The sequence below is a fragment of the Struthio camelus genome, chromosome 3 (assembly GCF_040807025.1).
Source record: "Struthio camelus isolate bStrCam1 chromosome 3, bStrCam1.hap1, whole genome shotgun sequence".
In the NCBI taxonomy this organism is placed as follows: Eukaryota; Metazoa; Chordata; class Aves; order Struthioniformes; family Struthionidae; genus Struthio; species Struthio camelus.
Genome location: NC_090944.1, coordinates 123,804,100 through 123,830,137, shown reverse-complemented (window position 1 = coordinate 123,830,137; position 26,038 = coordinate 123,804,100). Strand labels below are relative to the sequence as shown.

General features: G+C 41.0%; 1 protein-coding gene across 3 annotated transcripts in view; it reads left to right on the top strand.

The window, feature by feature from the left end:
* ALK (ALK receptor tyrosine kinase) overlaps positions 1-26,038 on the top strand; it is a 328,503-nt gene that overhangs the window by 65,503 nt on the left and 236,962 nt on the right. For 2 of the 3 annotated variants that reach the window (XM_068940075.1, XM_009690143.2), the window contains exon 1: positions 17,865-17,976. In XM_068940075.1, coding sequence (XP_068796176.1) covers positions 17,934-17,976 — 43 coding nt within the window. In that variant the 5' untranslated portion in view covers positions 17,865-17,933. Of the gene's footprint in view, positions 1-17,856; positions 17,977-26,038 lie in introns of those variants that run through there. The other variant, XM_068940074.1, reaches the window with a different exon arrangement.

Below are 26,038 nucleotides of genomic sequence, written 5' to 3'. Positions count from 1 at the left end.
ATTTTTGAGTTCAGCACTGAGCTTTGAGACTTTGCTATCCTCAGTAGTGAATTATGCAGTATTGTATCCTGCAAAGAAGCACTAAAAAGCTGTCTTAAAAACATAATGTTAGGGTTCTATGTAATCCACAAAGCATTCAAAATGTTCTCCAAATGGAAGGAAGGTGTGTTTCTGGTACAAAATAAAAGCAAACCATGCCTTCTAGCTTTGCGCTCTGATATGGAATCTGTATGAACATGGACACGTAAACCGTCTGCCTGCTCCATCTGTAAAATGAAGCTATGAAGTGCCTCAGAGTAGCCAGGTAAGCCACAAAAGATATCTGTAGGCTAAATATTTTGGTGTTGACCCACTGTGATTTGTACCTGCTGAATTTTTCTTTTGTGCTTTCAACATAGGGTTTCTACTAAACCAGCAGAAATCATAATTTTTTAAATGAAAAATCATCAGTTTTCTAAATGATTTTGAAAATAAGCTAAGAGTCACAACAATTATTTTCATAGAATCTTAGAATAATTCAGGTCGGAAGGAAACCTAGGAAGTCTCTAGTCCAACCTCCTGTTCCAAGTGGGGTTAAAGTTGAATTCAGACTGGTTGCTCAGCATTTTATCCAGTGGGGGCTTCTCTACGCTCCTGTCCCACTGCTGAATCATTCTCCCAGGGACTTTTTTCATTCTCAGTTTAGAGCCTCCGCAGCTCCAATTTATGACCATGTCTCTTGCGGAGCCTGGCTCCACATCTCAGTCACCTCCTTGTAGATGCTGGAGGTAGATGCTCTTTAGGTCCTCCCTGAAGCTGTCCTCTCCCCAGGCTGAGCAAGCCCAGCTCCCTCAGCCTCCTCACAGGGCAAGTGCTCCAGCCCCTGACCATCTTGTTAGCCTCTGCTGAACTTGTGCGAGTTCCTTGATGTCTGTCTTGTAGTGAGGAGCCCCGAACTGGACAAAGTACTCTACATACGGTTTAACAAGGGTTAGCCCTTCCCAGGTGCAGGGCTTCCATTTGTCCCTGCTGAATTTCATGAGGTTTCTTTTGGCCCACTCCTCTGGCCTGTGTAGGTCCTGCTGTATGGCAGCTTTGCTCTCCAGCATATCAACTGCAGCCCTTGGTTTGTTCTCATCCCCAAACTTGATTTTAAACAAAATTTAGTGTATATTGAAAAATAAATCCAAGAACTACTACTGGCTTCTGTTCATCCCCCCTGTAATTTTGTTTTCATCAGTGGTAAACTTACCCCTCTAGCTCCTTTAGATCTTGCATACCTACAGGATCACAACTTTCTTCAGTTAACAAAAAAAAAAAAAAAAAAGAAAAAGCAAACAAATCCTACGTTCTTCACTGCCACTGCTGTTTCAGGATAAAGTTAAGTTTTAAAGAATAGTTATTTAAAAATTTGAGCAAGTCTCAAAAAATCAATACTTTGACAGGGGAAACTTTGTTTTTCTGATTCTGCCAGAGGGTGCAAGTATGGGGTTGGATCCCACTTGGTGTTGGGTTTCGTACTAGCTCTCTATTGCCTGGAGCTCAGCTGCTGTGTGATACTGTTAGAGACATTGCCTGAATCACAAAGTCTTTTTTTTTTTTTTAATTTATTTACGAAAGCATATCCCTGATGTTTAGCCAGCACATGAAGGCTTTTCATATTAGAAAAATCTCTGAGCTTTAGCACCACAGTAGCTATGGTTTGTGCTGAATTTTGCTTCCACTTCAAATCAACCTTGCAGGCAGGGGATGTGGGATGTTTGGCTTTTACTGCAAAACTGGACCATGCTAACATTGTGAATGACACAGAATCCTGATGAACTCCCCAAATGGATGTAATTCACTAGCAGTCTTAAAACGCTATTCTACTCTAAAGACTGACTATTCCAAAAAGGTCCTTATTTAATGAATAAAGCTACTCCCTGTGTACATTCAGACACATATAAAGTCTGTTAGTGACAACATGATGGGTTTTATTGCTTTGTGCTTCCATTAGCATTGCAGAACCAATTCAGATTTGAGCAGGTTGGAATCTCTATGTTACTACATTATATCCATACCACAAACAATACCTTGTACAGGACAGAGGGTCTTAGACACCAGAGCGCTGTCAGTAATGGCACTGTTAACTCAGGATCTGGTCAGTAACCTGTTCTGACCACTGAAAGCATTGGGACTGCACAGGTTTTACTGACCCCATGATTTCAGTTTTTTTCAGGATTTTTGCTACTGTGTGCACTATATGAGAAGAAAAAAAATCCAGCTTAACTCTGACCCGGCCATGTTTGCAGGTTAGGAAATTATTGCATTTTTCATTTTCCAGCCGAGTACCGTTGCTGCATCAATATAAAGTCCTATTATAATATTTTTATACAACTGATTTCTCTGCAGTAGAATTGTATTAAAAATCTGTAGATGTCATTCAATTTGATTAAGAAAGCGATCATTGGGATACTGACCTCCAACACCTGCAAAACTGAACGGAGAAAGTCAAGAGAACCTGTGTGCCTGTAGCGTTCCCATTGCTTCTGTGGCTGGTAAGATACAGCCTGAATCTGTCTTACTTGAAAAGCAGTATTGCCTGGAAGAGAGAGGAACTCAGTTAGGAAAAAAAGAAAAAAAAAGCCAAACAGATTATCTTGAAAGGTTTAGGTGGCATTCTGCGCAATCTTTCTTATTTCATCCCAAATAAATTCTGATTGTCCAATGTCATGGTTTCACAAAAATAGACTTAAAAGTAGCAGTTTGGATTTTGATTACAGCACTGTGATTGACCTGTCAACGGCAATAGGTCTGTGATAAATCCTTTTTGAACTACAATAGAAGTGGTATCATTCTACACAGTAATTGGACGTGAGATGACACAGATCCCTCCAAGCTAGACTTCCAGTCTGGATTTTGATTTTGCACACCTCAAAATTCAGCAGAGTTTGACTGAGGGGATTTGACTTAGTTTCACTTTTAGTAGCCAGTTGCAGGAAGTTTCAGGCTCTAGCTGCTCCTCCTGGAAACGCCAGGTTAGGTGTTGCTGGAGAAAAGAGAGCTGGGCGCCTGGAGAAGCGAGGCAGTCCACATTTCCAAATATTAAACGGAGAGGAGGGAGGGAAAGCTCTCCACTCTCCCACATGCAGCCTGGGATGCAATGGTCAGAAAGCAAAAGCACTACTGGCAGGTTAAAGCTCAGCACAGGGGAACTGAGTCTGTAGCTCGGGCAGTCTGTACAAGGAAATAATGATGTTAATTCCTGTGAGTAGTGAGCTGGTTTCTGATCAACCTCATGTAAGCAGGTGTGCTCTAAAGATAGCAATAAACAGAAAAACAGGTAAATTGCTATTTTTAGCAACACAGTAAGGGGAGTCTGGACAAGCTTGCTCTACTTTCCAGATAAATGCTAGACTGTAGGTCTTCAGGGAGCACAAGTATCTGAGATGGCAACTATTAATCCAAAACTCTGCAGGCACTAAACTGAGGCAGGTTTCATCGTCCCACAGATGGAGGAACATACTCCACCCTTCACCGTGAGAATCAGCCCGCTCTTATCCCCAGCCATCGCTTTAGTGTCCTTCAGACGCTCTAAACCAAGTTTCACCCTGGTGAAAAGCACCTGGTGGATAAACGCCCTCGGAGCCAGTGCTGCCTCTGCTTCCGTTACCAGCTCTCAGGGCCAGAAAAGGAGCTCCCTTTCCACAGCAGGCAAAATCCTTCGGCTCCTTCGCTAAACCAAAGGACAGGAGCAGGGATATAAAAAGGGGTGGGGGGAGAAAGAGGGGTGTCTGTCCCTAGCACTTCTCTGGAGGAAAGGAGGAAGGGGGAGAAATCAAGTAAACTAAAGCAAATGTACCCAAACCCTGAAGAGAGTTATCTTGGTTGCCATGTAGTGAAGCTAGCGATCTAGAGACAAAACCTGCTTAATAGACTCTGTTCTTTCCAGTCATCTGATCACCTCTGTGTAATTCAAAAGCTATATCAAATTATTCACCTCTTTCCCTCTCTTTGCAAGTCATAACGCATCAATATGATGTTGGTCTCTTTCTCAATTATGCGCTCCAGTTTTCTTCACAGACTTATATTTAAGACACCCTGCTGAGCCCACAGTCTTTCCTGAGATAAAGTTATCATGAGAGGAAAAACACGTTCCCTATTTTTCTTCTTGCCTGTATTTCTTTTAATAAATGGAATGGAAAAATGGCCACTTACATTCACAAAGCAATTTTTGCTTAAGTAGGAGTACAGAAATGCGTCTCTAAGATCTATGACGCGTGACTTGAGTGGGTTGAACCTGGGCTGAGGTCTGTCCTGGAAAAAGCAAGGCAGTTTCGGTGCGTGTCTCAGCGCTGAGCCCACGCAGTCCTCTCCACGACACGCAGATTAGAGGGGGGAAGGTGCTCTAAGACTGCGTTATGGCACGCAGCAAATACTTTACTGTGAGGTAACCCTCTACAATAGTGTTGAGTAACAGGTTTCTTAATACCAATACTTCTTTTTCATATGATTATATAGAGTTTCCTGGGATGTGTCAAACTGTAGTCCTGGGTAATCCACAGTCTGTTGGGAGGGCTGGCTGGTGAAGCAATACTGGCTCCTCTCTATTTCTACTTGCTAAACTGTAGGAAAAGAACCTTTAAAATGCCCTGAATCCACATCTGATAGTTTCTGTGAGTGCTAACACTATCATTAGCAGAGGGACATTATAGAGGCCTCGGAAGGAGAAAGGTGGTTTGTAAAACTGGTTGTTTCAAAAGTCTTCTCCCGATCCAATTTCTTTCATTTAGATTTTTTATGCATTTGCTATAGCTGTTCTCACTCTGTTTTGCTCTTTACTAAATTTTCTAAAAGAACTAGCTGATTCACAGAGAGCTTTTTCACACTGGCCAAGCTGAGCAGCTTTTCCAGCTCCGTGCCAGGGGATTGCCAGGGAAGCATCCTGGCAGTCGTGGGGCAGGGCACGATCTTGTCAGATGCACAAAAATTAGGATGGCTTAACTTGTTTTCTGATCTCAGAGTTTCCATCAGGAAATATCATTTTGAAAATTAGACTTCCTATGGGATTATATCAATTTAAGCAACATATTGGGGTCTTTTCCTGTCTGGGAGGAAATCAGAATGAAATGTTTTAACTTTACCATAATGAAGCCTTGGGATCTTTTACTTCAGTTGCAACTATAGTATTGCGTATTTTGTGGTAAAATTGACATGAAACCCTTTGATTTTATTTCCTCCAAGCAAAACATTTGGTCCTAGGCTGCTTTCCTAGAAAATATTTTTTTTTCCAGGAAACTTCTGGAAAGTTTCCTGGATTTGTTCTTGTTCATTCCAATGAATGGAATGGACAAGAAACAGAAATCACAGTTTCCTGCAAAACAGAAATTTTGATATCTGTTCAGATCATTCAATTCCCACCCGTTCAATTCCACAGGCATCTGAAAGACCAAATGGTGCATAGTATTGGAAAGAAGCAAACAAAAACAACCCCAAAGGCTAAAATCTGTTCCCAGTAAATATTTGAGTAATTTCAAAGTGTTCATCAACTGTGTAGGTCTGTCCATGAACAATTTGCAAGCAGCCAACAAGTGCCAAATTTCACAAACAGAACTGTTCATTGCAAATGTTTGCCTCTTAACTGTGACCAAAACGTGTGTCATTAAGAAGCCAACTGTTCTTAAAAAAGCTCCCACCCGCCATGTTAAAAACTGTACGTGAGGAGCAGAACAACAGAGTTTAAGGGAAACGAGGTTTTGAAAACTTTTTCTTTTTCTTTTCAGGATAAAAATATTTACTGCTTTTTATCCAAGGTTTCCAAAGCACAGGGAGCACGATTGCTTCCATTTCACCAGTAGAAAAGACAAGGCAAAAAGAGAAACTACACAATTTATCTTAGATCCCATTGCAGATAAGAAGAGCTGGGAATGAAATTAGCTCTCTGAAGTTCCACTTCATGAAACATTATCTACGGAGTGCTAAGTTGGCTTTTATTTATAATGGGCTTTACTGTGGTACTCATCACAGAAGGCTCTGTGCAACTCGCAAAATTCAACTTACCAGTTTTGCACAGCAGACTCGTAATACAAATTTGTACTCTCTTCCTTTTCTAGATGAGCAAAATGAGGCATAGATTGCAAATTGTTTTACAGCGTTTGGGGTGGGCAGTGAAAAAGTAGCATGAGACTAGCAGTGCTGTCTCAGCCTTTTCTGGCCTTCTCTCTCCTAATTTGTCTTGCTTTTCCTCAGTTTTAAATTCACCTTAAAAGCAGCTCCTGGAAGTACTTTGATTTCAAGACGTGCATGCAGATAAAACATTCCAGTCAGAATAAAGGTAAAACTGAAAAACAAAACCAAAAATCCTGCAGCACTGAGGCCGCTTGCTGAAGGTGGCTGGCAATGATTCCTCCTTGATTATTGCTTAAGGACCATTATTTGCAAGCACCTTATCCCAGGAGGACTTGCTTGGTGAAGAGCCATGGGAGGAAGTATTCTTAAAGAGGTGTCACCTGCCATGACAGGTTGCCTGACCTGATGAGTCTTCTGCTGAGACCACATTATGATGACTGATGAGGCCGTCCGGAGCAGTTAACTCAGCCATTTGTAATCATTTCTCCTACAGGCCTTTTGGTAATCACTTTGGGAAATTCTTTTTGAACAGCATAGGGTCTGTGGGGAAAAGAAGCTATTTCACTTTTGCAGGAAAGGATTCAGACAGCCATAAACTCGGGGAAAAATAAAAAACAGAAATCTCTGTTTAAAAAATCTTATTGTCCTTCTAGATACTCCTGCAAGGCCATTTTGTCGGGGCTTTTTGGTGTAGATTAAAGCCCTTTCCACCTGCTGGCTCTGTGCCAGATGTACAGAATTTCCCTTTCATAAGACAGAGTAAAGTCATTTGACAGAGACGTGGCTGGAGTAGCAAAAGGGTGAGCCTATGGAGAGAAGGTTTGTTTTCTTTTCTAAACTTTGCCACCTATTTGCTATGTGAATTTGGGCAGGTCATTTAATCCTGTGGTTTGTTAGTTCTCTTACATGTAAAAGGTATATAATTCTGTAACAAATCCATCATCTCATTTTTTTGTCCTGTGGTTCGTGTCTGCTCCTAGCCACTTTACAGCTCCTTGTGTTTTCATTAAGGCCAAACTCCTCAGCCCAGCCCTCCTCACCGATTTGGACCCAGCAGAGGAAGGCTGTAGCAGCATTTAGGAATATGCAATAGAGAAAACGGAAAGTTCCTCTTTTCTCTATCATCTGCGTCTTTCTCCTCATCTTAGACCTGCAGTGTCTGTATCTCCTTGAGTATTTGGGTAGCCCAACATATACCAGAAGCCAAATATGAGGCCGAGTAGGACAGCTGTGCACTCTGCATCAGCAAAGATAATCTCAGCTGTCCTGCTCCACACATGGAGGACATGAGGTCCTGTCACTTGAGCTGGAGCGGAATCAGATAAGTCAGCTGCTCTTGGTGTCATCCAGCAGAGGAGAGTTGTAGCTCGTTGCAGTCACTGCTTTACAACATCATTCACCTTTCTTAGGCAAATGCTGAGGATTACGTAACATTTAAGATCTTTAGAAAGCAGCTATACAGAGCAAAATTGTGCCACAGTGGAGAAAAACAACCCTTAAAAAAAAAAAAATCAGGAAATCTCCAGAGATACCACCTTTCATTGTTCTTTTGTAACAGAAAAACAAAATGACCAGTAATTTTCCCTTTGACAACTTCCTCTCGTATTCAGCTCAGAGGTGTCTATCTGGGTGAAGATAAGAGTTTTTCCTTTCTCACTCAGGTGTTTTACGGCTTTCATTTTGGTAGCGCTTACAGAACTTTCTTGAGAAGTGCCTTCACATCTAAATACTCCACAGTTGTAACAAGAGATGATGTCCTTTACCTTAAGCAAAATTAAATGTTGCAGTGAAAATAGACAATATAAGCACATTGGCATCTTTCCCAGTAAAGGGAATATGAACTAGTTTTTATTGTTACTGCCAAGACAGCTGGGCTTTAGATTGAAATAGTCATCATACTCTTTTGCTATTTCTAGAGATAATGCAGCTTGCCTACCAATAACAAATGTCTAGTATTTTCTCTGGTGCAGAAACATCTTGCTTGTTTGTTGCTATTCTGCCAGAAATTTCTTAAAACAGAAATGCCTAATGCAGCAAATAAATGGTTTTAGCCATACAAGTGACAGGAAATTCATAACTGTCACTCTGCTTCACAGTTTGTATCTGTTGTACATATGCAGTGTTTCATATAATACTACAGAGTGTTAAACTTTTTTTTTTTTTTGATACAGCAGGCGTATTTTGAAAGTTTCTTCTTTTAAAATGTCACCTTTAGATGACAAGGTTTGGAATTATTCCACATTTTTAAACTAGGCAAAGCCTCTAGAGCTACCAGAACCTTTCTTAAGGTGTTCCCTCTGCCTCTACAGCACAGTTGAGTCACAGTTTCTGTGGGAGACTTCACTCCAAAATTCCTTTCTGAACATCTGAACTGGAGAGGACCATCCCCTCCATCCGCATTCAAGCTCAATGCTACCATACAGTGAAACAGAGGATTTTAAATGCTCGGGCCATGTCTGAATGTAGAGAGATCTGAGTTGGAAGGGGCTCATTAAGAGAGTAACTTCTTTATTAGTTTTGCTGTATATGAAAGCAAACAATGTTCTCTAAACTTTGTCATGGGCATCTCCAGAACCAGAGGTACTGAAGTGGTATGAAAGTGTGGGAGGACAAGTGACTTACCACCATTTTCATTCTGATCCAAAAAAGGTTTTCAAAAGGTCACAGAGGCCTCTCTAATCTGAATGTGAACAGATTCCTGCAGACCACAAAGATTCGGATCTGCACCTAAACGTTCAAATAATCATTGCCTCAACATTTAAATGTTCAAAGAATTTTTACATGTCACTTTGCCCACCGACACTTAAGAAATATAGAGACAAAAATAAGTAGGCACTGAAGTCTTGAAAATAAGAGACCCATATCAAAAGACACAGATGTTGATAGAACTGTGAACTTGTATTAAAATTTGTAGGGACTGCAGGCTGTTGAGAATCTAAATGTACACAGCGGTGTCACAGTGAAAACTGCTTGGACACGTAAGTTTGTATATGCGTTCCAGTTTAGTACACATTCAGTATAGTACAAAAGATGGTTTTAAGTGGGGGTAGAGCAGGAGATGGTTTCTGAGTTTGTTTCTCTCTTTTTCCTTAATTGCATTAAAAGATATGAGAAAGGTGAAAATCTGTTGAGAGACTCCAGCTAGGTTTGTGTGTTAAATATAGAAGAAGCCATGCCTAAATCAAAGCTACAAGCACTGTATGGTTTGAAGTCCATGTGCATACTGAAATATTAAAAATATGTCAAAATGACTGCTGTTTTTTCTTTGCAACCCTGGTGACTATACTTTGTAGAGGTTATATTAAGTGGGTCCTGAAGGAGGAAATGTATGCTCACAGGAGCAATCTGGTGCATGGAAATAGGTGAACACCGAGAATGCATGGGATGCAGACCCCAGTTGTGACAAATGAGAATCATACTAGTGTAGGTTAGGAAACTGCTTTGCAGTCCTCTGGATGAAGAAGTGCATAAAGGATCACCTTTCTAAGGTCTAGTCCAACAGGCACTGAAGTCAGTGGAAGGATTCCCAAGGACTAAATGAAATCTCTGAATTTAACAGACATGGAGCAAAAATTAATACCGTCTTTCAGATGTTGTTCTGTTGGAGGTTTTCCAAGCTACAGTGAACAAATACCACAGACAACCATGGAAAGATTCCTTTCCTTTTCCATGTGCACAAAAAATTCAGGCCATTGGGACCCTGAAGTAAGCAACGCACTGCACTTCAGTAGAAAGGCTACCTATTCTACAGACGTTATCTTGCACGTTCCTGTTGACTGCAGTGTCTGGTGGGGTGGCTCGGGTGCCTCTGAGTTCTTTCCATGTTGCAGGAAATGGCTGGACATAAACTGATTATTTTTCACTGGCAGATAGGTCAGTCATTCAGCTGCACAGGTTATCGGGATAAAGAGGACAAGTATTGCCCTGTTTTGAAATCCTTCAGCCCCATTAAGTCCCCTCCACCTTCTCCAGTTGTGATGCTATAATATCTAAAAGCTGATAAAATGCACAAGTATCTACAATTAAGAATGCATATGAAGCTTTGCTGCTAAAGGCCTTTGCCCCTTTCTGTAGCAAAGCTGCAGGCTGGATAGGCAGGAGAAGTGCTGTCTCTTGCCTGTAGCCTCAGCTACTGAAGGGACTAACCCTAGTTGAGAGCTGCTCACTTGCTAATGCTCCGTTCCCTGTTTTCCTCATGCTGTAAATGATGATGTTTAATTGTGTTGTAAGAGATTATTAAGGCAAAGATCAATCTACTGTAGGTTTATTTGTAAAGGTTTCTTGTACGCACACAGTACTTGACTTTAAGCCATTCCTAGTATCTGGTCTGTAATTGAGACCCTGAGCTCTTTAGCAGTGATTCATTGTCGTTTTGTGGTGTCTTAGTGGGCAGGTCCTCAGCAGCTGCAGAGCAGTTCAGGTGCAATAATATGCTCTAGATGGCAGTATATTTTTAAACTATATTAGTTGAACTGAGTAGAATATAAGCTTGGTCGTTTTAATTGCTTTTTGATGCTCTTATTATGCCAGTTGCTCTCCAAGTAGAGATTAAAAAACTTCTTAGATTTTATAGTATGCATGCCAATACTAAAAAGAATTCGCAAAAAAGCAGTAAAAAACCCAACAATATTGTTTTCACCAGCATTTTTAACAGGATTTTTTTGGGGGTCCGTAATGAGCAGCAACACACACAATACTTTGTTAGTATTTCCCTGTCACAGTGCCTTAATGGAATCATAATTTGGGTGCTTCGTGCTCCTCCTCTTCTGTTAGAGAGGAGATCTTCTGATCAGCCCATATTTCCCAGACTTAGCACAGACTCTCCTTGCATCCATAAATGTCCATGGGATGGGACACAGTAGGTCAGAGAGACGGCCCAGTCTCTAGAAAGAGCAGGGAAACAGAGCTCCTTTGTATGTTTTCTGATTGCATGAGTCAGTTTTGAGGCACATGTGTTTTCAATGAAAAGTCAATTTTTTTTGTGGACAGGAGATGCTTTTCTAACAGAAAAGGGTTAACAAAAAGTTTTAAATAAGCCTTAAAAAAGAGTAGTTTGGGCCAGAAGGATAACACAGTTGTTAAGTTAAATATAGTTTTATTAGTGACACGTGCTTCATGTACAAGAAGTGTACGCTATTCCCAAGTTTATTCATCAAGCATCTGTCAGTCAGCATTGTTGATCACTTATATGCCTCATGCAGTACTAACTAACTGAATTCACTATCCACAAGTCAGTTACAACCCACTAAATACAAATTCCTTCTTCTCCACAGCAATTCAGCACTGGTTCTGAGACACACATACTATCATTTATTTGTACTCATCAGGCTTTCTATATGACATAAAATCATTGTAACATAATGCATTATTAAATATATTTTCCAACTGAAAAAGATAAACTTTACAGACTGTCAGTGAACATTTTCGTACTTTAGAAAAAGTTTGTAAAAATAAAGCCTGGAGTACATCCACCTATTAGTGCAAGTAACGCCTCACAAACTTCTCAAAGCAAGTAACTGAGTGGAATAATTTTGCCCTTTGTCTTGTTCTCTGCCTTGACTGTAATTAGATTTTGAATTTTATTCTGAATGTCATTTAGACAATAATTTGTAAGAGCATAGTTTAGTCTATGGATTTGTCACAAACTATTTGCTTTGTTTGTTATTTCTGGCGGTGTCTAGTCACCCTGATGTCATAATGTGTTCTTTGCACTTTTATCGATGACTGAGTGTTTTTGTAGATGGGAACAGGGGAAAAAAATGGAAACTTCTAAGTGGATGCTTAAACATTGATAGTGCAATCATGAGGATCACCTGTGAATTTGTGAGCTTACAGGGAATTCTCAGGCAATCTTTTTTTTCCCCAAGGTGCCTCCCTTTACCCCCAAAAACCTGAAACCGAGAAGTTTTGTGGAGCCAGAAGCTCAGGAATCCTTTAGCAAGGAACTCTGGGTACATACACACTCAGCTATATAGGAGCAAGCCTGAAAACTCCAGCAGTCACAGCTGCCCAGAACTTCATAAATGTCTAGGATCCTCTTTTGCAAAATGGAGATGCTGGGTCCTGTAATGTTGGGTTTGCCCCTTTCCAGGATTTCCTGGGCTGCTTCTGGCTTGAAGGAGCAGCCTGCAGAGATCTCCGTACTTGGAATGGTCAGCTGTCCCGTAAGACTTTTTGTTTGTTTTAATGAAATGAAGGTGACTTGATCCTGAGTAGATGTGGGACTTTTTTTTTTTCAATAGGGGAAAAGATATTTTGTAATATACTTTCTGTGAAAAATATCTACCTTTTATTTCGGTCTGGAATAAGCTCTTTTGAAATGTTAGGCTTTCCCAGAGGTAGAAAAATCCAGATCTTAATGGAGGCTGTTTCTAAACACACAATTTTAAGATTTTCTAAAAACTATTTTTCTGATCACTTTTAGAAACAGGAGCCACAAATACTACTAAGGTTGATTTTTAATTTCCATGCACACAAATAGGAATGATTTGGAGGTATTCTTACAGCTATTACATTACATTATATATTATAATATAATAACTATAATATTATACTATAATATTATAAATTATATTATATTATATATATTTTTGAGATACTCTTGCAGAGCCAAATTTGGCTTCTTCAGGGACCTAATTGGAGGAATCCCATGGGTTAGGGCCCTAGAAGGAAGGGGGGGGGGGTCCAGGAGAGCTGGTTAATATTCAAGCATCACTTCCTCCAGGCTCAAGAGCAGTGCATCCCTCTGAGTAAGAAGTCCAGCAAAGCGGGCAGGAGACCTGCATGGATGAGCAAGGAACTCCTGGCAAAACTCCAGCAGAAGAAGGAAGTATACAGAATGTAGAAAAGGGGACAGGCCACTTGGGAGGAACATAGGGACATTGTCAGAGTATGCAGGGATGCGACAAGGAAGGCTAAGGCCCATTTGGAACTGAATCTGGCAAGGGATGTTAAGGACAACAAGAAGGGGTTCTTCAATTACATCAATAGCAAAAGGAAGACCAGGGAAAATGTGGGCCCATTGATGAATGGGATGGGTGTCCTGGTAATGAAGAATACAGAGAAGGAAGATTTATTGAATGCCTTCTTTGCTTCAGTCTTTCCTGCTAAGGCCAGCCCTCAGGAATCCATGACCCTGGAGACAAGAGAGGAAGGCTGGAGAAAGGAAGACTTTCCCTGGGTCGAGGAGGATCAGGTTAGAGATCATTTAGGCAAACCTGACATCCACAAGTCCATGGGCCCTGATGGGATGCACCCATGAGTGCTGAGGGAGCTGGCAGATGTTATTGCTAGGCCACTCTTCACCACCTTTGAAAGGTCCTGGAGAACAGGAGAGGTGCCTGAGGCCTGGAAGAAAGCCAATGTCACTGCAGTCTTCCAAAAGGGCAAGAAGCAGGAGCCAGGAAACTACAGGCCTGTCAACCTCACCTCCATCCCTGGAAAGGTGATGGAACAGCTCATCCTGGAGGCCATCTCTAAGCACGTGGAGGACAAGAAGGTGATCAGGAGTAGTCAGCATGGATTCATGTAGGTGTAGCTGAAAGTACCACTGTATCTAAGTTATTACTTAAAATATTTGTTGCAACCCTGAAATCTAGAAGACAGCTACACGCAGGTTTATCACCTCAGATCAGCACTGACCTAATAAGCACCTTTGTGTATGCATGAAAAACAATAAAGGTAACTATGCAAGCATAAAGATACTAGGTTGCCTGCATTGGTTCTCAATATTTTTTTTTAATTTTTCTTGGAAAAATTTTATGTCCTATTTCACTGCTAGGACACAACTTCTGTGAGGACCAGCTTAGAGAAAGTGGGAATACTACAGCTCAGTAAAGTGAGAAAGTTAATCCATTGAGCAATGAAGTGATATCCAAAGGTAGTAAAAAGCAAAGAACTTGTGCTAAGATATTCTGTGACACATAGATGCACTTTTTGGTTAAGAATGGCATGGGTGTTTTGATAAAAATTCTATTACAGTTTTGCGCGGCAGAGACCGTTAGAAAAATAAATATGGTAATTGCTGAGGATATTTCCTGCTTCTTCCAGAAAGGGTGAGAAAGGGAAGAAGGCCTTTTTGTTTAAAAATGACCCAGGTAGAAAGCCTTTCTTGTTTTTCCTTTCTTTTTATTTGAACTTGTAGGAGTATTCTATTAAAGAGACATTTTTCATTAAAATAGTGTATAAATATTTTATTTAATGAACTTGTCGCCTTGAGGCTTGGCTTCAGTACATATGAACCATTTTCTCTCTTGTTTCCTTACCAAAAATCTTGGTGAGCTGAATGAATTTCACAACCCCTAAGGAGATTCCTTTGTACAAGTTCAAAAACAGAAATGTCAGATGTTCTCTTCACGTGTGTGTTTCTAGATGTGATTGAATACCTTGGGTCAGACTTTGGACCTGGATGTTCCTTTAGGCAGAAATATTGAAGAAACCTCTGCTGTACATTGCCAAACTTCTGGCAACTAAAAATTGAGCTGTCAGCTTCCTGTTGCTAATCCATTAATTTTTTCAAAAGGTGAGGGTTACTGTTGACAAGCAATAGAGCACCATGGGACAAACAACCAGAAGGAGAGGTTTGCATATTTTAAAAAAATGAGAAGAAAATTTCTTAGCGCTTTTTGGCTGCAGTCTTAGTTGTTTTGGAAAGGGGAAGAAAAACCTTTATTTTGTAAAATGGCTGCATTGTAGTCTACGTTTGCATTGCCTTTGCTACAGAAGAAGCATTTGTTTAGCAGATATGCAGGTCTTCTGTAATTACCCTTCTGGACATAAAACGCCCTGGAGGTAGAAGAGGAAAAGCCTCTCTTCTGCCTAACCTATGGCGCTCTCTGAAATCCAATCGATCCTTACTGTGAAGAGTAGCCTCCTGGCTATACAAAAACCTTTCACCTAGCATCTTTCTCTGAAGATAACTTACTTGGGAAGGATTCATAACTTCTGATACAATCTTCTTGTCTTCAAGTTCAGATCAATAGCCCAAAGCAAGTCATTTGAGATGAAGTTACAAAATTAATCCTGAAGAATATGAGAAAAAAAGGTTATTAGGTTAAAATGAATCAAATTGAATCCATGCTATTGTTTAAAAAAAAAAAAAAGAGCAAGAGAGAGAAAAAACAACTTTCAATTTTTGATGTTATCTCTCATCCACCTCTTGCTGCCAACACAGAGCAGGTACCTGGAGTTCAGGTACCTGGAGTGCCCTGTCTTTTCTGCTCAGATGTTCAACTTTATTTTTTATGTCAATTTACTGCATACATTGGTGACAGAGGGAACATATCCACCTAGCTGATGCTGAAGGTAGGAGTGATTTCTGAGGAGAGAGATGTGTACGGGATTATAATGCAAAAAACATGCAAAGTGTTTTTTGCATGTGAGAAGTGCCAGGCAATTTGGGGGTACTGCAGGTGATCATTATGTTATTGATTCCCAGATAAGGTTGGTCAGGATATTAGAGGTGATTTAATCTTGAGTTTTGTGTCTGCAGTGTTAGAGAAGGAAATGCATCTGAGTGACCTTCGCTCCGGTAATTTTTCCCATGGGAACAGAGATTGGGAACAGGTAGGGTTTTCAGGTTTGTGTTAAGCTTTTGCAGGATTCGGATCCCAAGGCTTAGTTCTCTGACAATACTATATGCATGACATCTGCTTTCATTTGGGTCTTTTAGGGGTAAAGAGGCCCCAAAGTTCTTGTCTGTGGGAGACAGATGACCAGTGGTATCAGGGCAGTAAATCTTTCCCTGTTTTGCAGAGTCATTGGACACCGAGATTCTGTAAGAGGGGTATTGATGCTGGTCAGACATCTCACCTCAAGCAAAATACACATAATATACCCATTGCTTTTGAAATGGTTAACCAATTTCAGGGGCTCAATTTTTATTAGTATTATTGGTTTGTTTATTATTTTATATTAGTGTCAAAGTGAAGCACATTTCTAGGAAGAAAAATCTGTTTTTAGCAGCAATTGTATCTATTGTAGTGAAACCTGACATTATTTGCCAAAATCAGCTATATCAAAAAGACATGTCAACTACGTCTTGAAGTTGGGAAGGAAAATCCAATATAAATGTTATTTCATAGTAACCTATTACTTCATAATTCACAGCTGAAGGCAGGACACTAGGTTTGATACGTACCCACATAAATCACTGGCTTGTTCCACTGTGTTGCTAAATTGCAGACAATAATAGTTGATAGCCAGTTATTGTACCATAACTTAGAATACAGACCAGATTTAAAGTAGCCATCAGGGAGATTATATCTTTGCCATTCTAGGACGGCTTATGAAACAGGGTGAGGTCCATTCTTATCCTGAAGATGATTGCTCTAAGCAAAGTACGAGAGTTACAGAACGGTTACAGAAGAATGGTGATTTTTCTCTTGTTTTTGCTATCGTTACTCAATTACAGCAGTGTGCTGAAAATTACATTATACTGAGATCAGATAGGACTCAACTAACTTAGCTTCTGACAAGTCCCTCTGAAATTATCATGTTTTTCTTCAGTGGAAGAAGGAAGCAGAGCTAAGCAGAGCTTTAGTAAAATCAAAGCAGGGGTTTTCCCCAAAGCTTCAGTCTTGCTTACCGCTGTCCTCTCAAATGCATCTTTTATTATCCATTATTATTTATCCATTCAAGAGGATAGTTCTTTGAAACTCTGAATTAATTATCACTCAAATTAATTAATTCCTATTGTTACAGAAAGTTTTACCAAACTTTTATCAGGATCTTGCACCTGGTTACTAACTAAAAGAATTCAAGCAAGGAAGTGTAGTAGTGTTCTTACTGAACAAAAATACTACTTAATAGAGCGAAAATATATATTTTTTTCTTTTTCTTTCTGAACAACATGGCTGCTTCTTCATGGCTTCTCTGAGAAGTTAGAACATACCAGCAAACTCGAGTTTAATTCAGTTGCATCAAACAAATTCCCCAGACCCAACTTCTGCCTGCCTGTATTTCTATAGAGTGTAATCCTACCTTTCCCCTGAGAACCTCAAAAATGAGATAAGAATACTCAATATTCTGCCATCTTCAGAAAATCCAGCTTACACATTCACAGGGAAAATCTGTGCTTTCAAAGTTTATGGAATTCTGTTTTGCTCATTGACCTTGCATGTTACTTCAGATACTGATTTCCTTTGCACTTCCAATGTCATCCTGATCTTGCAGAGCTACGTGCACATTTGTATAGCTCCTGGCCTGTTCCGGGTCACTGTTGCATTCTGATCCCCAAAGGCTTGTTTGAGGTGCGTTTGGTTGTTGAACAGAAGCTGGGTAGGTGTTTGTCCGTTCCATTTACAGGATCTAACAGAGAGTAACAAAACTTAAATTTTTTTTTTTTTTGGAAGTATTGAAAGTCAGAGAACTTAGAATCAGTGTGGGATTAAAGCCGACAGAATTTTCTCTGTGACAATAATTTTGCTATGTAAAGCAATTTATCTCCTATCTCCCGGTGTGCACACGTATCAGGAAGGATATTATTTCAGATACTGAAACTCTACTGACTCTGCTTCTATTGAAACAGAACTGCATATAACTGAGCTTGCAGTTTTTCAGTCACTATTGTATTCTTTACTGCCCATCAAAGAGCTGTGTACTACTGCTATACGCTGTTTCAATTTTGTTTCTCATCCAAGAAGTAGTTGAATATCAGTACTTATTGCATATGGTCTGTAAGGCTGTTTAAGAACTTTGTGCTTGATATGTAGCATGCAAACAGTTGTAACGTACATAACATTTATGTTTCTTTTTTCCTTTTACTGAAAGGTCTGCGCACTTCGGATCTCCCAACAAGCAGCCCTCCTCTTCCTCCTGATTTCTCTGCTTGGAACTTGACCTGGATCATGAAAGATACATCCCCTTTCTTCTCCCATAGAGGACGACATAGTAAGTAGAGTTGATGTTATCCTCAAGAGGCTGTAACTAAATGCTTAATGACACTGGTATAGTTGTGGATCAAAACAATAGAAGTCAAATGTTTCATGCTAAAATATCCCTGGTGTCATGGCTTTGAGGCCCCCAGCTGCCCTATGGGTGCCTTGCCCCCTCGCTCGGGCTAGTGAAGCCCCTGCCCTGCCAGCCCAGGCATCCCCCGTGGCTCCTGGCCACCAGGGACCCTACAGCACCCTGACACGTGGTTTTCAACTCTCAAAGCAGGAATTATCTTAGGGAGCCCAGAGCTGGCATTAGCAAGCCAAGTTGCTGAACTAAATTTACAACAAAGTAAAGCTACAAAACAAGCTCCCAGACTGTAACATTTGGGTGGTGTATTTGAAGTTGGTGATATTGTAAAGAGAGGAAGCATGTACAAAACTCATTTTTTCTTGCCATATCTTTTCTTAACACTCATCCTTTCCAAAATCTGGGGTTCTGTTTTCATCTGTTCTCTGGTAAGACCTATTTATTGACTAAACCATAGCCATACTACTGTGAAATAGTATGATCATAGTTAGAACCAGATTGCATAAGGCAATATCTAACATGCAATCCAGAAAGTGACTGAAGTGGGATATATCTACTACCAGTCTCTATGAGAGGAGATAAGGTGCTGAGAGGCTAATAAGATTTACTCACCCCAAGCCTGTAATTATCTGCTTGAGGGAAAAGTTTGACCTACCTGTATGAAGGAGCCCCATATTTCTTCAAATTTATGTTGCAGCCCTTTATGTGCGCAATATATATTCTTTCCACTGGCATACAATATCTGCTTCTAGCTGTTGTATCTGCTTGAACGATGAGGACACACCCATTCCATCTTGGAAGGGACTGTAGCACAATCTTTTTCCCTACCTTGGCTTTCTCAGAAGTTGCAAGGATGATTTTTAATTTATCCTTTATTACTTCTTCCTAAACTCTTTACATTTCTCAGAAATACCATGCTAAGGGAAGGCGATGTTCTTAAAACCTTAAAAGCATTGATTCCATCTGACAGCATCACATAGAGATAAATGTGCTGCATCAAAGCAGAAATGATTTATGATGATTTTAGCTTGTTGCGCAGGACCAAATTCTACCGTATTCCAACTGTCTGTTTTGCAAGGAAAGGCAGGAATTTGTTCATGTGTTACGCAAAATATAGTCTTCCCTCAATGCTTCAAAATTGCATAAGTATATATACGACTGTGCTTTATGTTCTCTTTTTAAAAAGTCCCACAACACTTAACTAGTTTAGTTCTTACTTTAGAAGATGCCAGTTTACAGTTCTAGGCTGTTCTCTCTCTCTCAAGAGGTGTATGCATCCTCTCAAGAGGACATGCACCTTGGGAATAGTAGGGAATCCTGAAGAGGGGCAGGATTGGTTTGTTTTCTGTTAGCTTTTCACCTTAAGGTTTCCAAGGTTGGCAGAATCTGCTCTAAATTGCAGGGGGAGCCATGGCCCTTGTAATGCTTTTTAGACTGGAGCACCCCACAGCATCATTAGGCAGACATGCTTCCTGCTGCTTCAGACATGCACTGTGCGGAGGACTGAGGTGAGCTGATGGAGTAGAGCCACTTTTTCCGCTTCAAGATTACCCAAGGGAATAGCTCTCCTTAAAAAGGATTCTCCACAGGTGAGGGTGGTAAAGGTGGCAAAACCTTTCTCATCATCACATCCTACCTGCCTGAGGAATCTGGGAGCAGTTTTGCAATGCAACAAAAGGAGTCTTTGGTATCCTGATCTAAGAGATCACCTCTCTCTCAAGGTCTATTCCACAGCAGGGGTTGTTAGCTTGCACACAGCACTGCACCTCATGTGATTTCCAAATCAGGCCACAGACCAGGCAAAGCTCACTTTCGGTGAGCCCAACAGGCAATGCAATCTTACCCCAAGTGCCCTAATCAACTTCCCTAGGAATCTAGCATTCTGTTTCCCCGTCTGTCCAGAACTACCATAAGCGTGACAGGGAGTCACGCAGTGTCTTTTGGCAGCTGATGTCTTTATTGGCTCTGGATCTAAACATCTCTCTTAAGATCATATAGGGTGCCCAGCAGGGCAAGGCAAGAGATCAAAGTTAGATCATCCTAGCTCTAGGCTAGTAACTTTGTCACAGGCCCACCCCTGCCTTCTGATTCAGTGGTTAATCCAAAATCACACAGTAAATCATTAGCAGATATAAAGCCCAAGTCCTTTACAGTAGAGTGTTTTTTGTCAGAAGCTTTCCTCACCACTTGCAGTGTGACTGAGATTACTAGTGAGGGCTCAATAAAACTTCTATTAAAACTTTGTTTGCCTAATCATCTGATGGGACCCATCTAATTAACTGACTGACATTGTTGAAGTTGGGAAATATTAGCTGCCTTAATTACTTTTTTCCTATGTTCCGCTTTTGGATAAATTTCCGTGATTGAAAGGCTGAGTAAATTGAAATGTAGGGCCCCTCTTCCTCTGTCACACTGACTTCCCTGCTCCACTCAGAATTAAAAATTCTGATGGACTGGCTCTAGTAGTTCTGACAGGAACAGAGCTTGATGATATCTTTGAAACTATATGCAGCAATCTCAAAAGATAATTGCTGGCACAACAGGATACTTGAGTGAAGCATTTACAAGACTTTTTTCTATCTTGTCTAGAGGTTTCTAGATTTCTCTCTATCTAAGCACTTACTAATAATCCACCATCTTGGAGATGCAAAATTCACCTTCTTTGCAGAAAACAAAGACTTAAATAAAGTCAAACCCATAAAGTCAAAGTTATTTGGGAATTTGGCCTGCCGAGCAGGAGAAGTCTTTAAATACCCATATTTTTATGTTTTCTTTTGTTCTCTTTGAGGTACACTTAGACTATTTCACGTAGCTAGAACAAACTTTAATGCCTTCTGCATATGTGGACTTATTGTAGCATATTAATCTCCCATTTGCAGCACTGATGGGACTGTTGTCCTGAGGCTTACATGATTAACTGCACCCAGCCACATATTTTATTTCTTACTCTGGTTGGTTGGATATTAATTTTCTCTTCTGTATAGGTATTGTATAAGAAATCAATTGTCTACCGCATAAAAACCATTAATGCTCCTATAAAAGGGGTTCCAGATGACCCCTTAAGGCCTGAAAGCCTTCATGCAGTTAATAACCCCTCTTATAGGTCCCCGCAGGCCAGTCACCAGCAATGAACCTTGAGCATGACTCTGGCACAGTAAGGTGGCAGCTGAACAGCTACCAACTGGAAAAAAAATCAGATGCAGTTCAGCCCATCTAAATTCTGTTTTGAAAAAGAGCATGTTTCAATAGAATAACAGACAAATCTAAACAAAGAGCCATCTAGGACTATTTGGAAAATGGGAGATGACTTTTGCTTTTTAACACTATTCTTATGCAGTCACGCTGTCTGTACATCTCTTTGCTAGATCCCCCCATAGCAGCTGAACACACTGGCTGTTCTGAATCAGCTTTGACAAGAGAAATGCATTCCTATGAGCTTTGTGGAAAAACTGCAGCTGAGCAAACAGACCCAAACAAGTTCCCTATCTTTGGAAAAAGCAGAGCGTTACTACACATTGTGGTTGCCACTGCCAACCTATTGCTGTGTGGGGGTCTTTAGACATGCCAGAGCATGACTGTGCCTCACCTGGTGGAAGAGGAGTGAGGCTACCGCAATGGAGAGCCAGGCTCATGAGGATGAAGGACACATATCTGCAAAAAAAAAACCCACGCTTTAGATATGCTTCTTATAAAACCACACAGGTTTTATTCCTGTGTTTTCTATATTCTTCCATATGCATGGAAGACTTTGCTCCCTATTGCAAGAGATTTGGTCAAACAAATGCACATTTGGATTAATCCTGATTCCCTTTTCTGATTCTGCATTTACTGAGTCCATTTGGTGGACTTTTGTCTCACGCTGGTGCTCCTTTGAGCCTGTTAGACCTTCCCTGCCTCTGAAAGCTGTGAAGCCATTTTAACATATTTAGTAGCCCTCAACGATACTAACCAAATGAGAATACTCATGTCCCCTGCATTAACACTACCATACACTACAGGGGTAGTCATGCCATTTTCACAGTGGGCATTACCGCTAAGTACATGCTGGGAGTGCTGAATAGTATTCTCCACCTCGCTCTGCCTGGCTGCCTGTTCTTGGACTAGACTGTGAGTCTTTATAGACTTCGCAATGAATAAAGTCAAGCCAAGCATCAAAAAATGAGAAATATGACCCCACAAAGCCATACCTTCTTCATATGATCACATTTTCAGTTCTTTCAACAAGGTCATGTTTTCCATCCTTTTCATATTCTTTAAATGTTTAATGTAATCCTGGACCATGTCTTTAAGCTTTTCTCTGAAACCACAAGGGCATGATACCTTTATTGGCTAATGCTAATATAAAGGCTTAGTCATACTGTCCCAGACCCCATAAGAAAATGCTACCAAATCTAAAGAAATATTTTTTTTTTTTTGTGGGAATCACAATGTCATTCCTTACTCAGTTCAGCAAGCCCAACAATATGCTTAATTTTTAAGAATCTTTCTAAACAATTTACAAACAATTCAGCTAGTGAAGCATCTGCAGCTTCTTTTGAAAACAGTCTTTACTGTGGAATCTTTCCTGATGCTCATCCTTTTTTTTTTTTTATTTTGATTTCTCTTTAGTCATAATGGCTAGTATTTGCACCAGGCCATGTGCGCCCTGTAGTCCAGTCAGATCAGGAGACTTAGCAAAGTTCACAACATCACCTTCTCTGCAGTGTCAAAGGAAAAGCAGTGTGTTCAGCGGTGTCTGTGGACCAGGAATTGAAGGGGTACCTGCCCTGCAGTAGACGCAGCCAACTGAACTCTCTTGTGTCACACTAAGCAGTTTTTCCCACTTTGGTCTTCTCTTCAGAAGCCATATGTCTTTGCAAGCAACTCATTTCCTATTCAATATTCACTCAAAGTGAACAGGCCTAAAAAATGTAAGATGGACTTTTATTCCTTGTTGGTGCTTTAAAAAACATTCTGAACGTTTTTCCAGACTCCTGTTGGAAGAGGGGGGAGTGAAAAAATAAGCATCTTAAAACATCTGAACTACCACCAGCTAGAACTAATTACAGATTCATGCAAAATTCAGATAAACCTCTCTCCTGCTGCATCAAACTTCTGCTATCTAGTTTATTGATGGTTTTTGTCCCCTGCAATTTAAGAACTTAAGTAAATAGTGATGTTTTGGGATCCAAAGCTAACTGGGAGTACAACTCAGAGGGAAATAGCAGATTATGCCATCAAATCACTGGTGTACTTAAAAACGTCAACAAGAGGTGAGCTCTGCAGAGGAGGAGCACATACTTTCAGGACTGCATAATTATTCACAGCTTTGATTTAATAGCTACTAAAAGCATAATCCAAAGGATGGCCTCTATTAACAATTTATTAATAATTTCACTCAGCTCTATCTTCAGAAAACTAATTTGACAGGGTTTTCTTTTTTCCACCTTCTAATGGATTGTTGTCTGTGAGCAGATCATGATATCCTGAATTGAGTTTGCTAGAAAAAAAATGCATTGAACTAATTTTATTGTGCAATAATTTGGGGTCATTCTCTCTGAGTATTTGATGCTCAGGAATCTGCGGTGTGTCAGCTGCTCAGCAAGGTGCCAGATTATTAGTTTTTTCTTCTGGTAGGCTGAGTGCAGCTCATATCAAGTACTCTTGTGTGTATGAATTCAAAACTCCATTTCATTCACGTGAGTTGGATTCCAGTTAGATACTGCTGACTGTAAACTCCATGAGTGTGATCATCAAACAAAAGGGAAGACAGCAAGACAGAGGGCCCCAGCTAGATGCATCTGTGTTACAGTTAGGCTCCCATGACTACTTGCTCTATAAATCTACAAGAAATCAGACTAACGACTATCATCTTCAGAATGATAACGCTACCACAATACTTGACTCAAATAGCAGGCACAGCGAAAAGTGCAGATATGGACTAAGTATTACAACAAGCTCCAGTTTGGAAGGTGAGACAAAGTCAGGAGAGCAATAAGAAGATGACTTTGTCCCAGAGGGAAAAAATGAATTGATTCTTTGTTGTTAAAGATAATGCAAAAGTAATATACCATCTTAATTCAGACCTGTCCTAACTTTCAAAGGAAACATTTTGTAATCTTGGAAATACTCTAACATAATTGTGGGTACAGTTTTATAACAGGGTAAGTCTTCAATTAACAGCAGTTACTGACACTAAATTAATGGAATTGCTCCATATAAAATAGCAGATACTGTGACCCCATATATATGTGCAAGAATTCTTGTTTAACAGCCATTAGATATTCCTTTTGCCATGTGTAATGGGGCCAAAAAACAAAGGGGGGACATCTGCCTGAGTAAACTGAAGGCTGTACTAAGCAAGAACAAAAAAAATCTTGCAAGAGAGAAATCTTTACCTTCTTTGAAGCTATTCCTTTCCTTATATCATCTCTTATCTGCAGCTAATATGCCCATGACAGCTCAACATTTCTTCAATAATAAAATAGCACACAGTAACACAACAAATGTCTTTTCTCCCTGTCTCTCAAGTATTCATTTCCTCTAGAGATCTCTCAGACTTTATGCAAGACGTCCCTTGCATGAATTGTCAAAATATGACAGTTCATCCAACTACTGTTTTGAGCCCACTGAAGCATGTTTTCTAACAATCATTGTTAGTCAGTTCTTCAGCCTTTTGACCAGAACCGGCATTAGAAACGCACCTTCATTGATTGTTTTTACTGCATGCATTGGAGATTTTGTGGACAAATCTTTCTTGTGTGGAGGATGAGCTCTATCACTTTTTTACAGCAGGAGGAATGAAAAAGAGAGCTATGGATGGCTGTTCTTCCTCCTCCCCCCTCACTCTGTGGCTGTCGTGAAAGACTGTGCTTATAATTGATTGATAAAAGACTCCTGGTCCTCTTCTTTGTAGCTTGATTTCCACCGAACAAAGCAGCTGTCAAAGATTTTGGTGATTCAGTCCCTAGCGCACACTGGGGAACAGAGTGGATATAAAGTATATGCTGTCATTTTAAAGATTCTCTTAACAAATAAATGAATGGTTACGTTATTGTCATTTACTTGAAGATGTGGGCTATCCAGCTGTTATTTGCCCCCCTAGCGGATTAATTTAAAAGCTTTTGGCAGTAAGTGAGAACAGCTTCTCCAGATATGAAAGCAGCATGTCCTACACTTAGCACAGAGGCCCAAGCGCCAGGACTCCCCAAATCTATTCCTAGCAGTTTATTTAGTGTTTCTATAAAGCCAGTGGAATGATGTGTCCTGTGGGGTACGGCTTCTCTAAAACTTTATGTTTTTGGGATACAATCTAATTGTGATAGCCTCTCTCGGGGGAAACCTAGTGGGTTTCTTTTCTCTCTCTCTCTCTCTTTTAATGTGCATGATAGGCAGGGCAGTGGGAGCACACCTGGCCCTCACAGGCGAGCTGGGCCGGCTCCATCCCTGGGCTAGGGCCAGCTTGATCCTGCCAGGGAGGGTAACATCTCCCACAAGCACCGGCTGTTCCTCGTAGAGGACGACCCCGTTAATTACTCCAGGCAGACACCAGCTGCTCTGAAGCTGCCGTTGCTCGAGGCAGCAAGCGCTGTGGAGCCCTCGGGAGCGCCCACCTGCCCGTCCAGGGGCTCCCCTGCCTGCGGCACGGCCGGCTGCCCCCTTGCGGGACCCGCACGCCGTCGGCGGGGGTGCCCGTGCTGCTGAGCAGGAGGCAGACGGGCTCTGGGAAGCCCTCTAAGGAGACAGGTGGTACGAAGAGGTCTTGGGCAGCAGCATTAAAAAGAAAAAAAAAAAAAAAAGGATAAAGCGCTGCCTTGAAGGGGACTGCAGGGGGCTTCTCCAGCAGAAGGGGCAGCACTCCAGGGGGCTGCCCGTCCGGGCGGTGGGGTCGCGAAACGTCCGGGGCGCCGCGCGGTGTCGTTGGCGGCCGGGGAGGGGGCGCGGGGAGCGGGGGTAACGGCTGCGCCTCGCGCGCGACGCCTGCTCTAACGGTCGGAGCGGGGGGGGG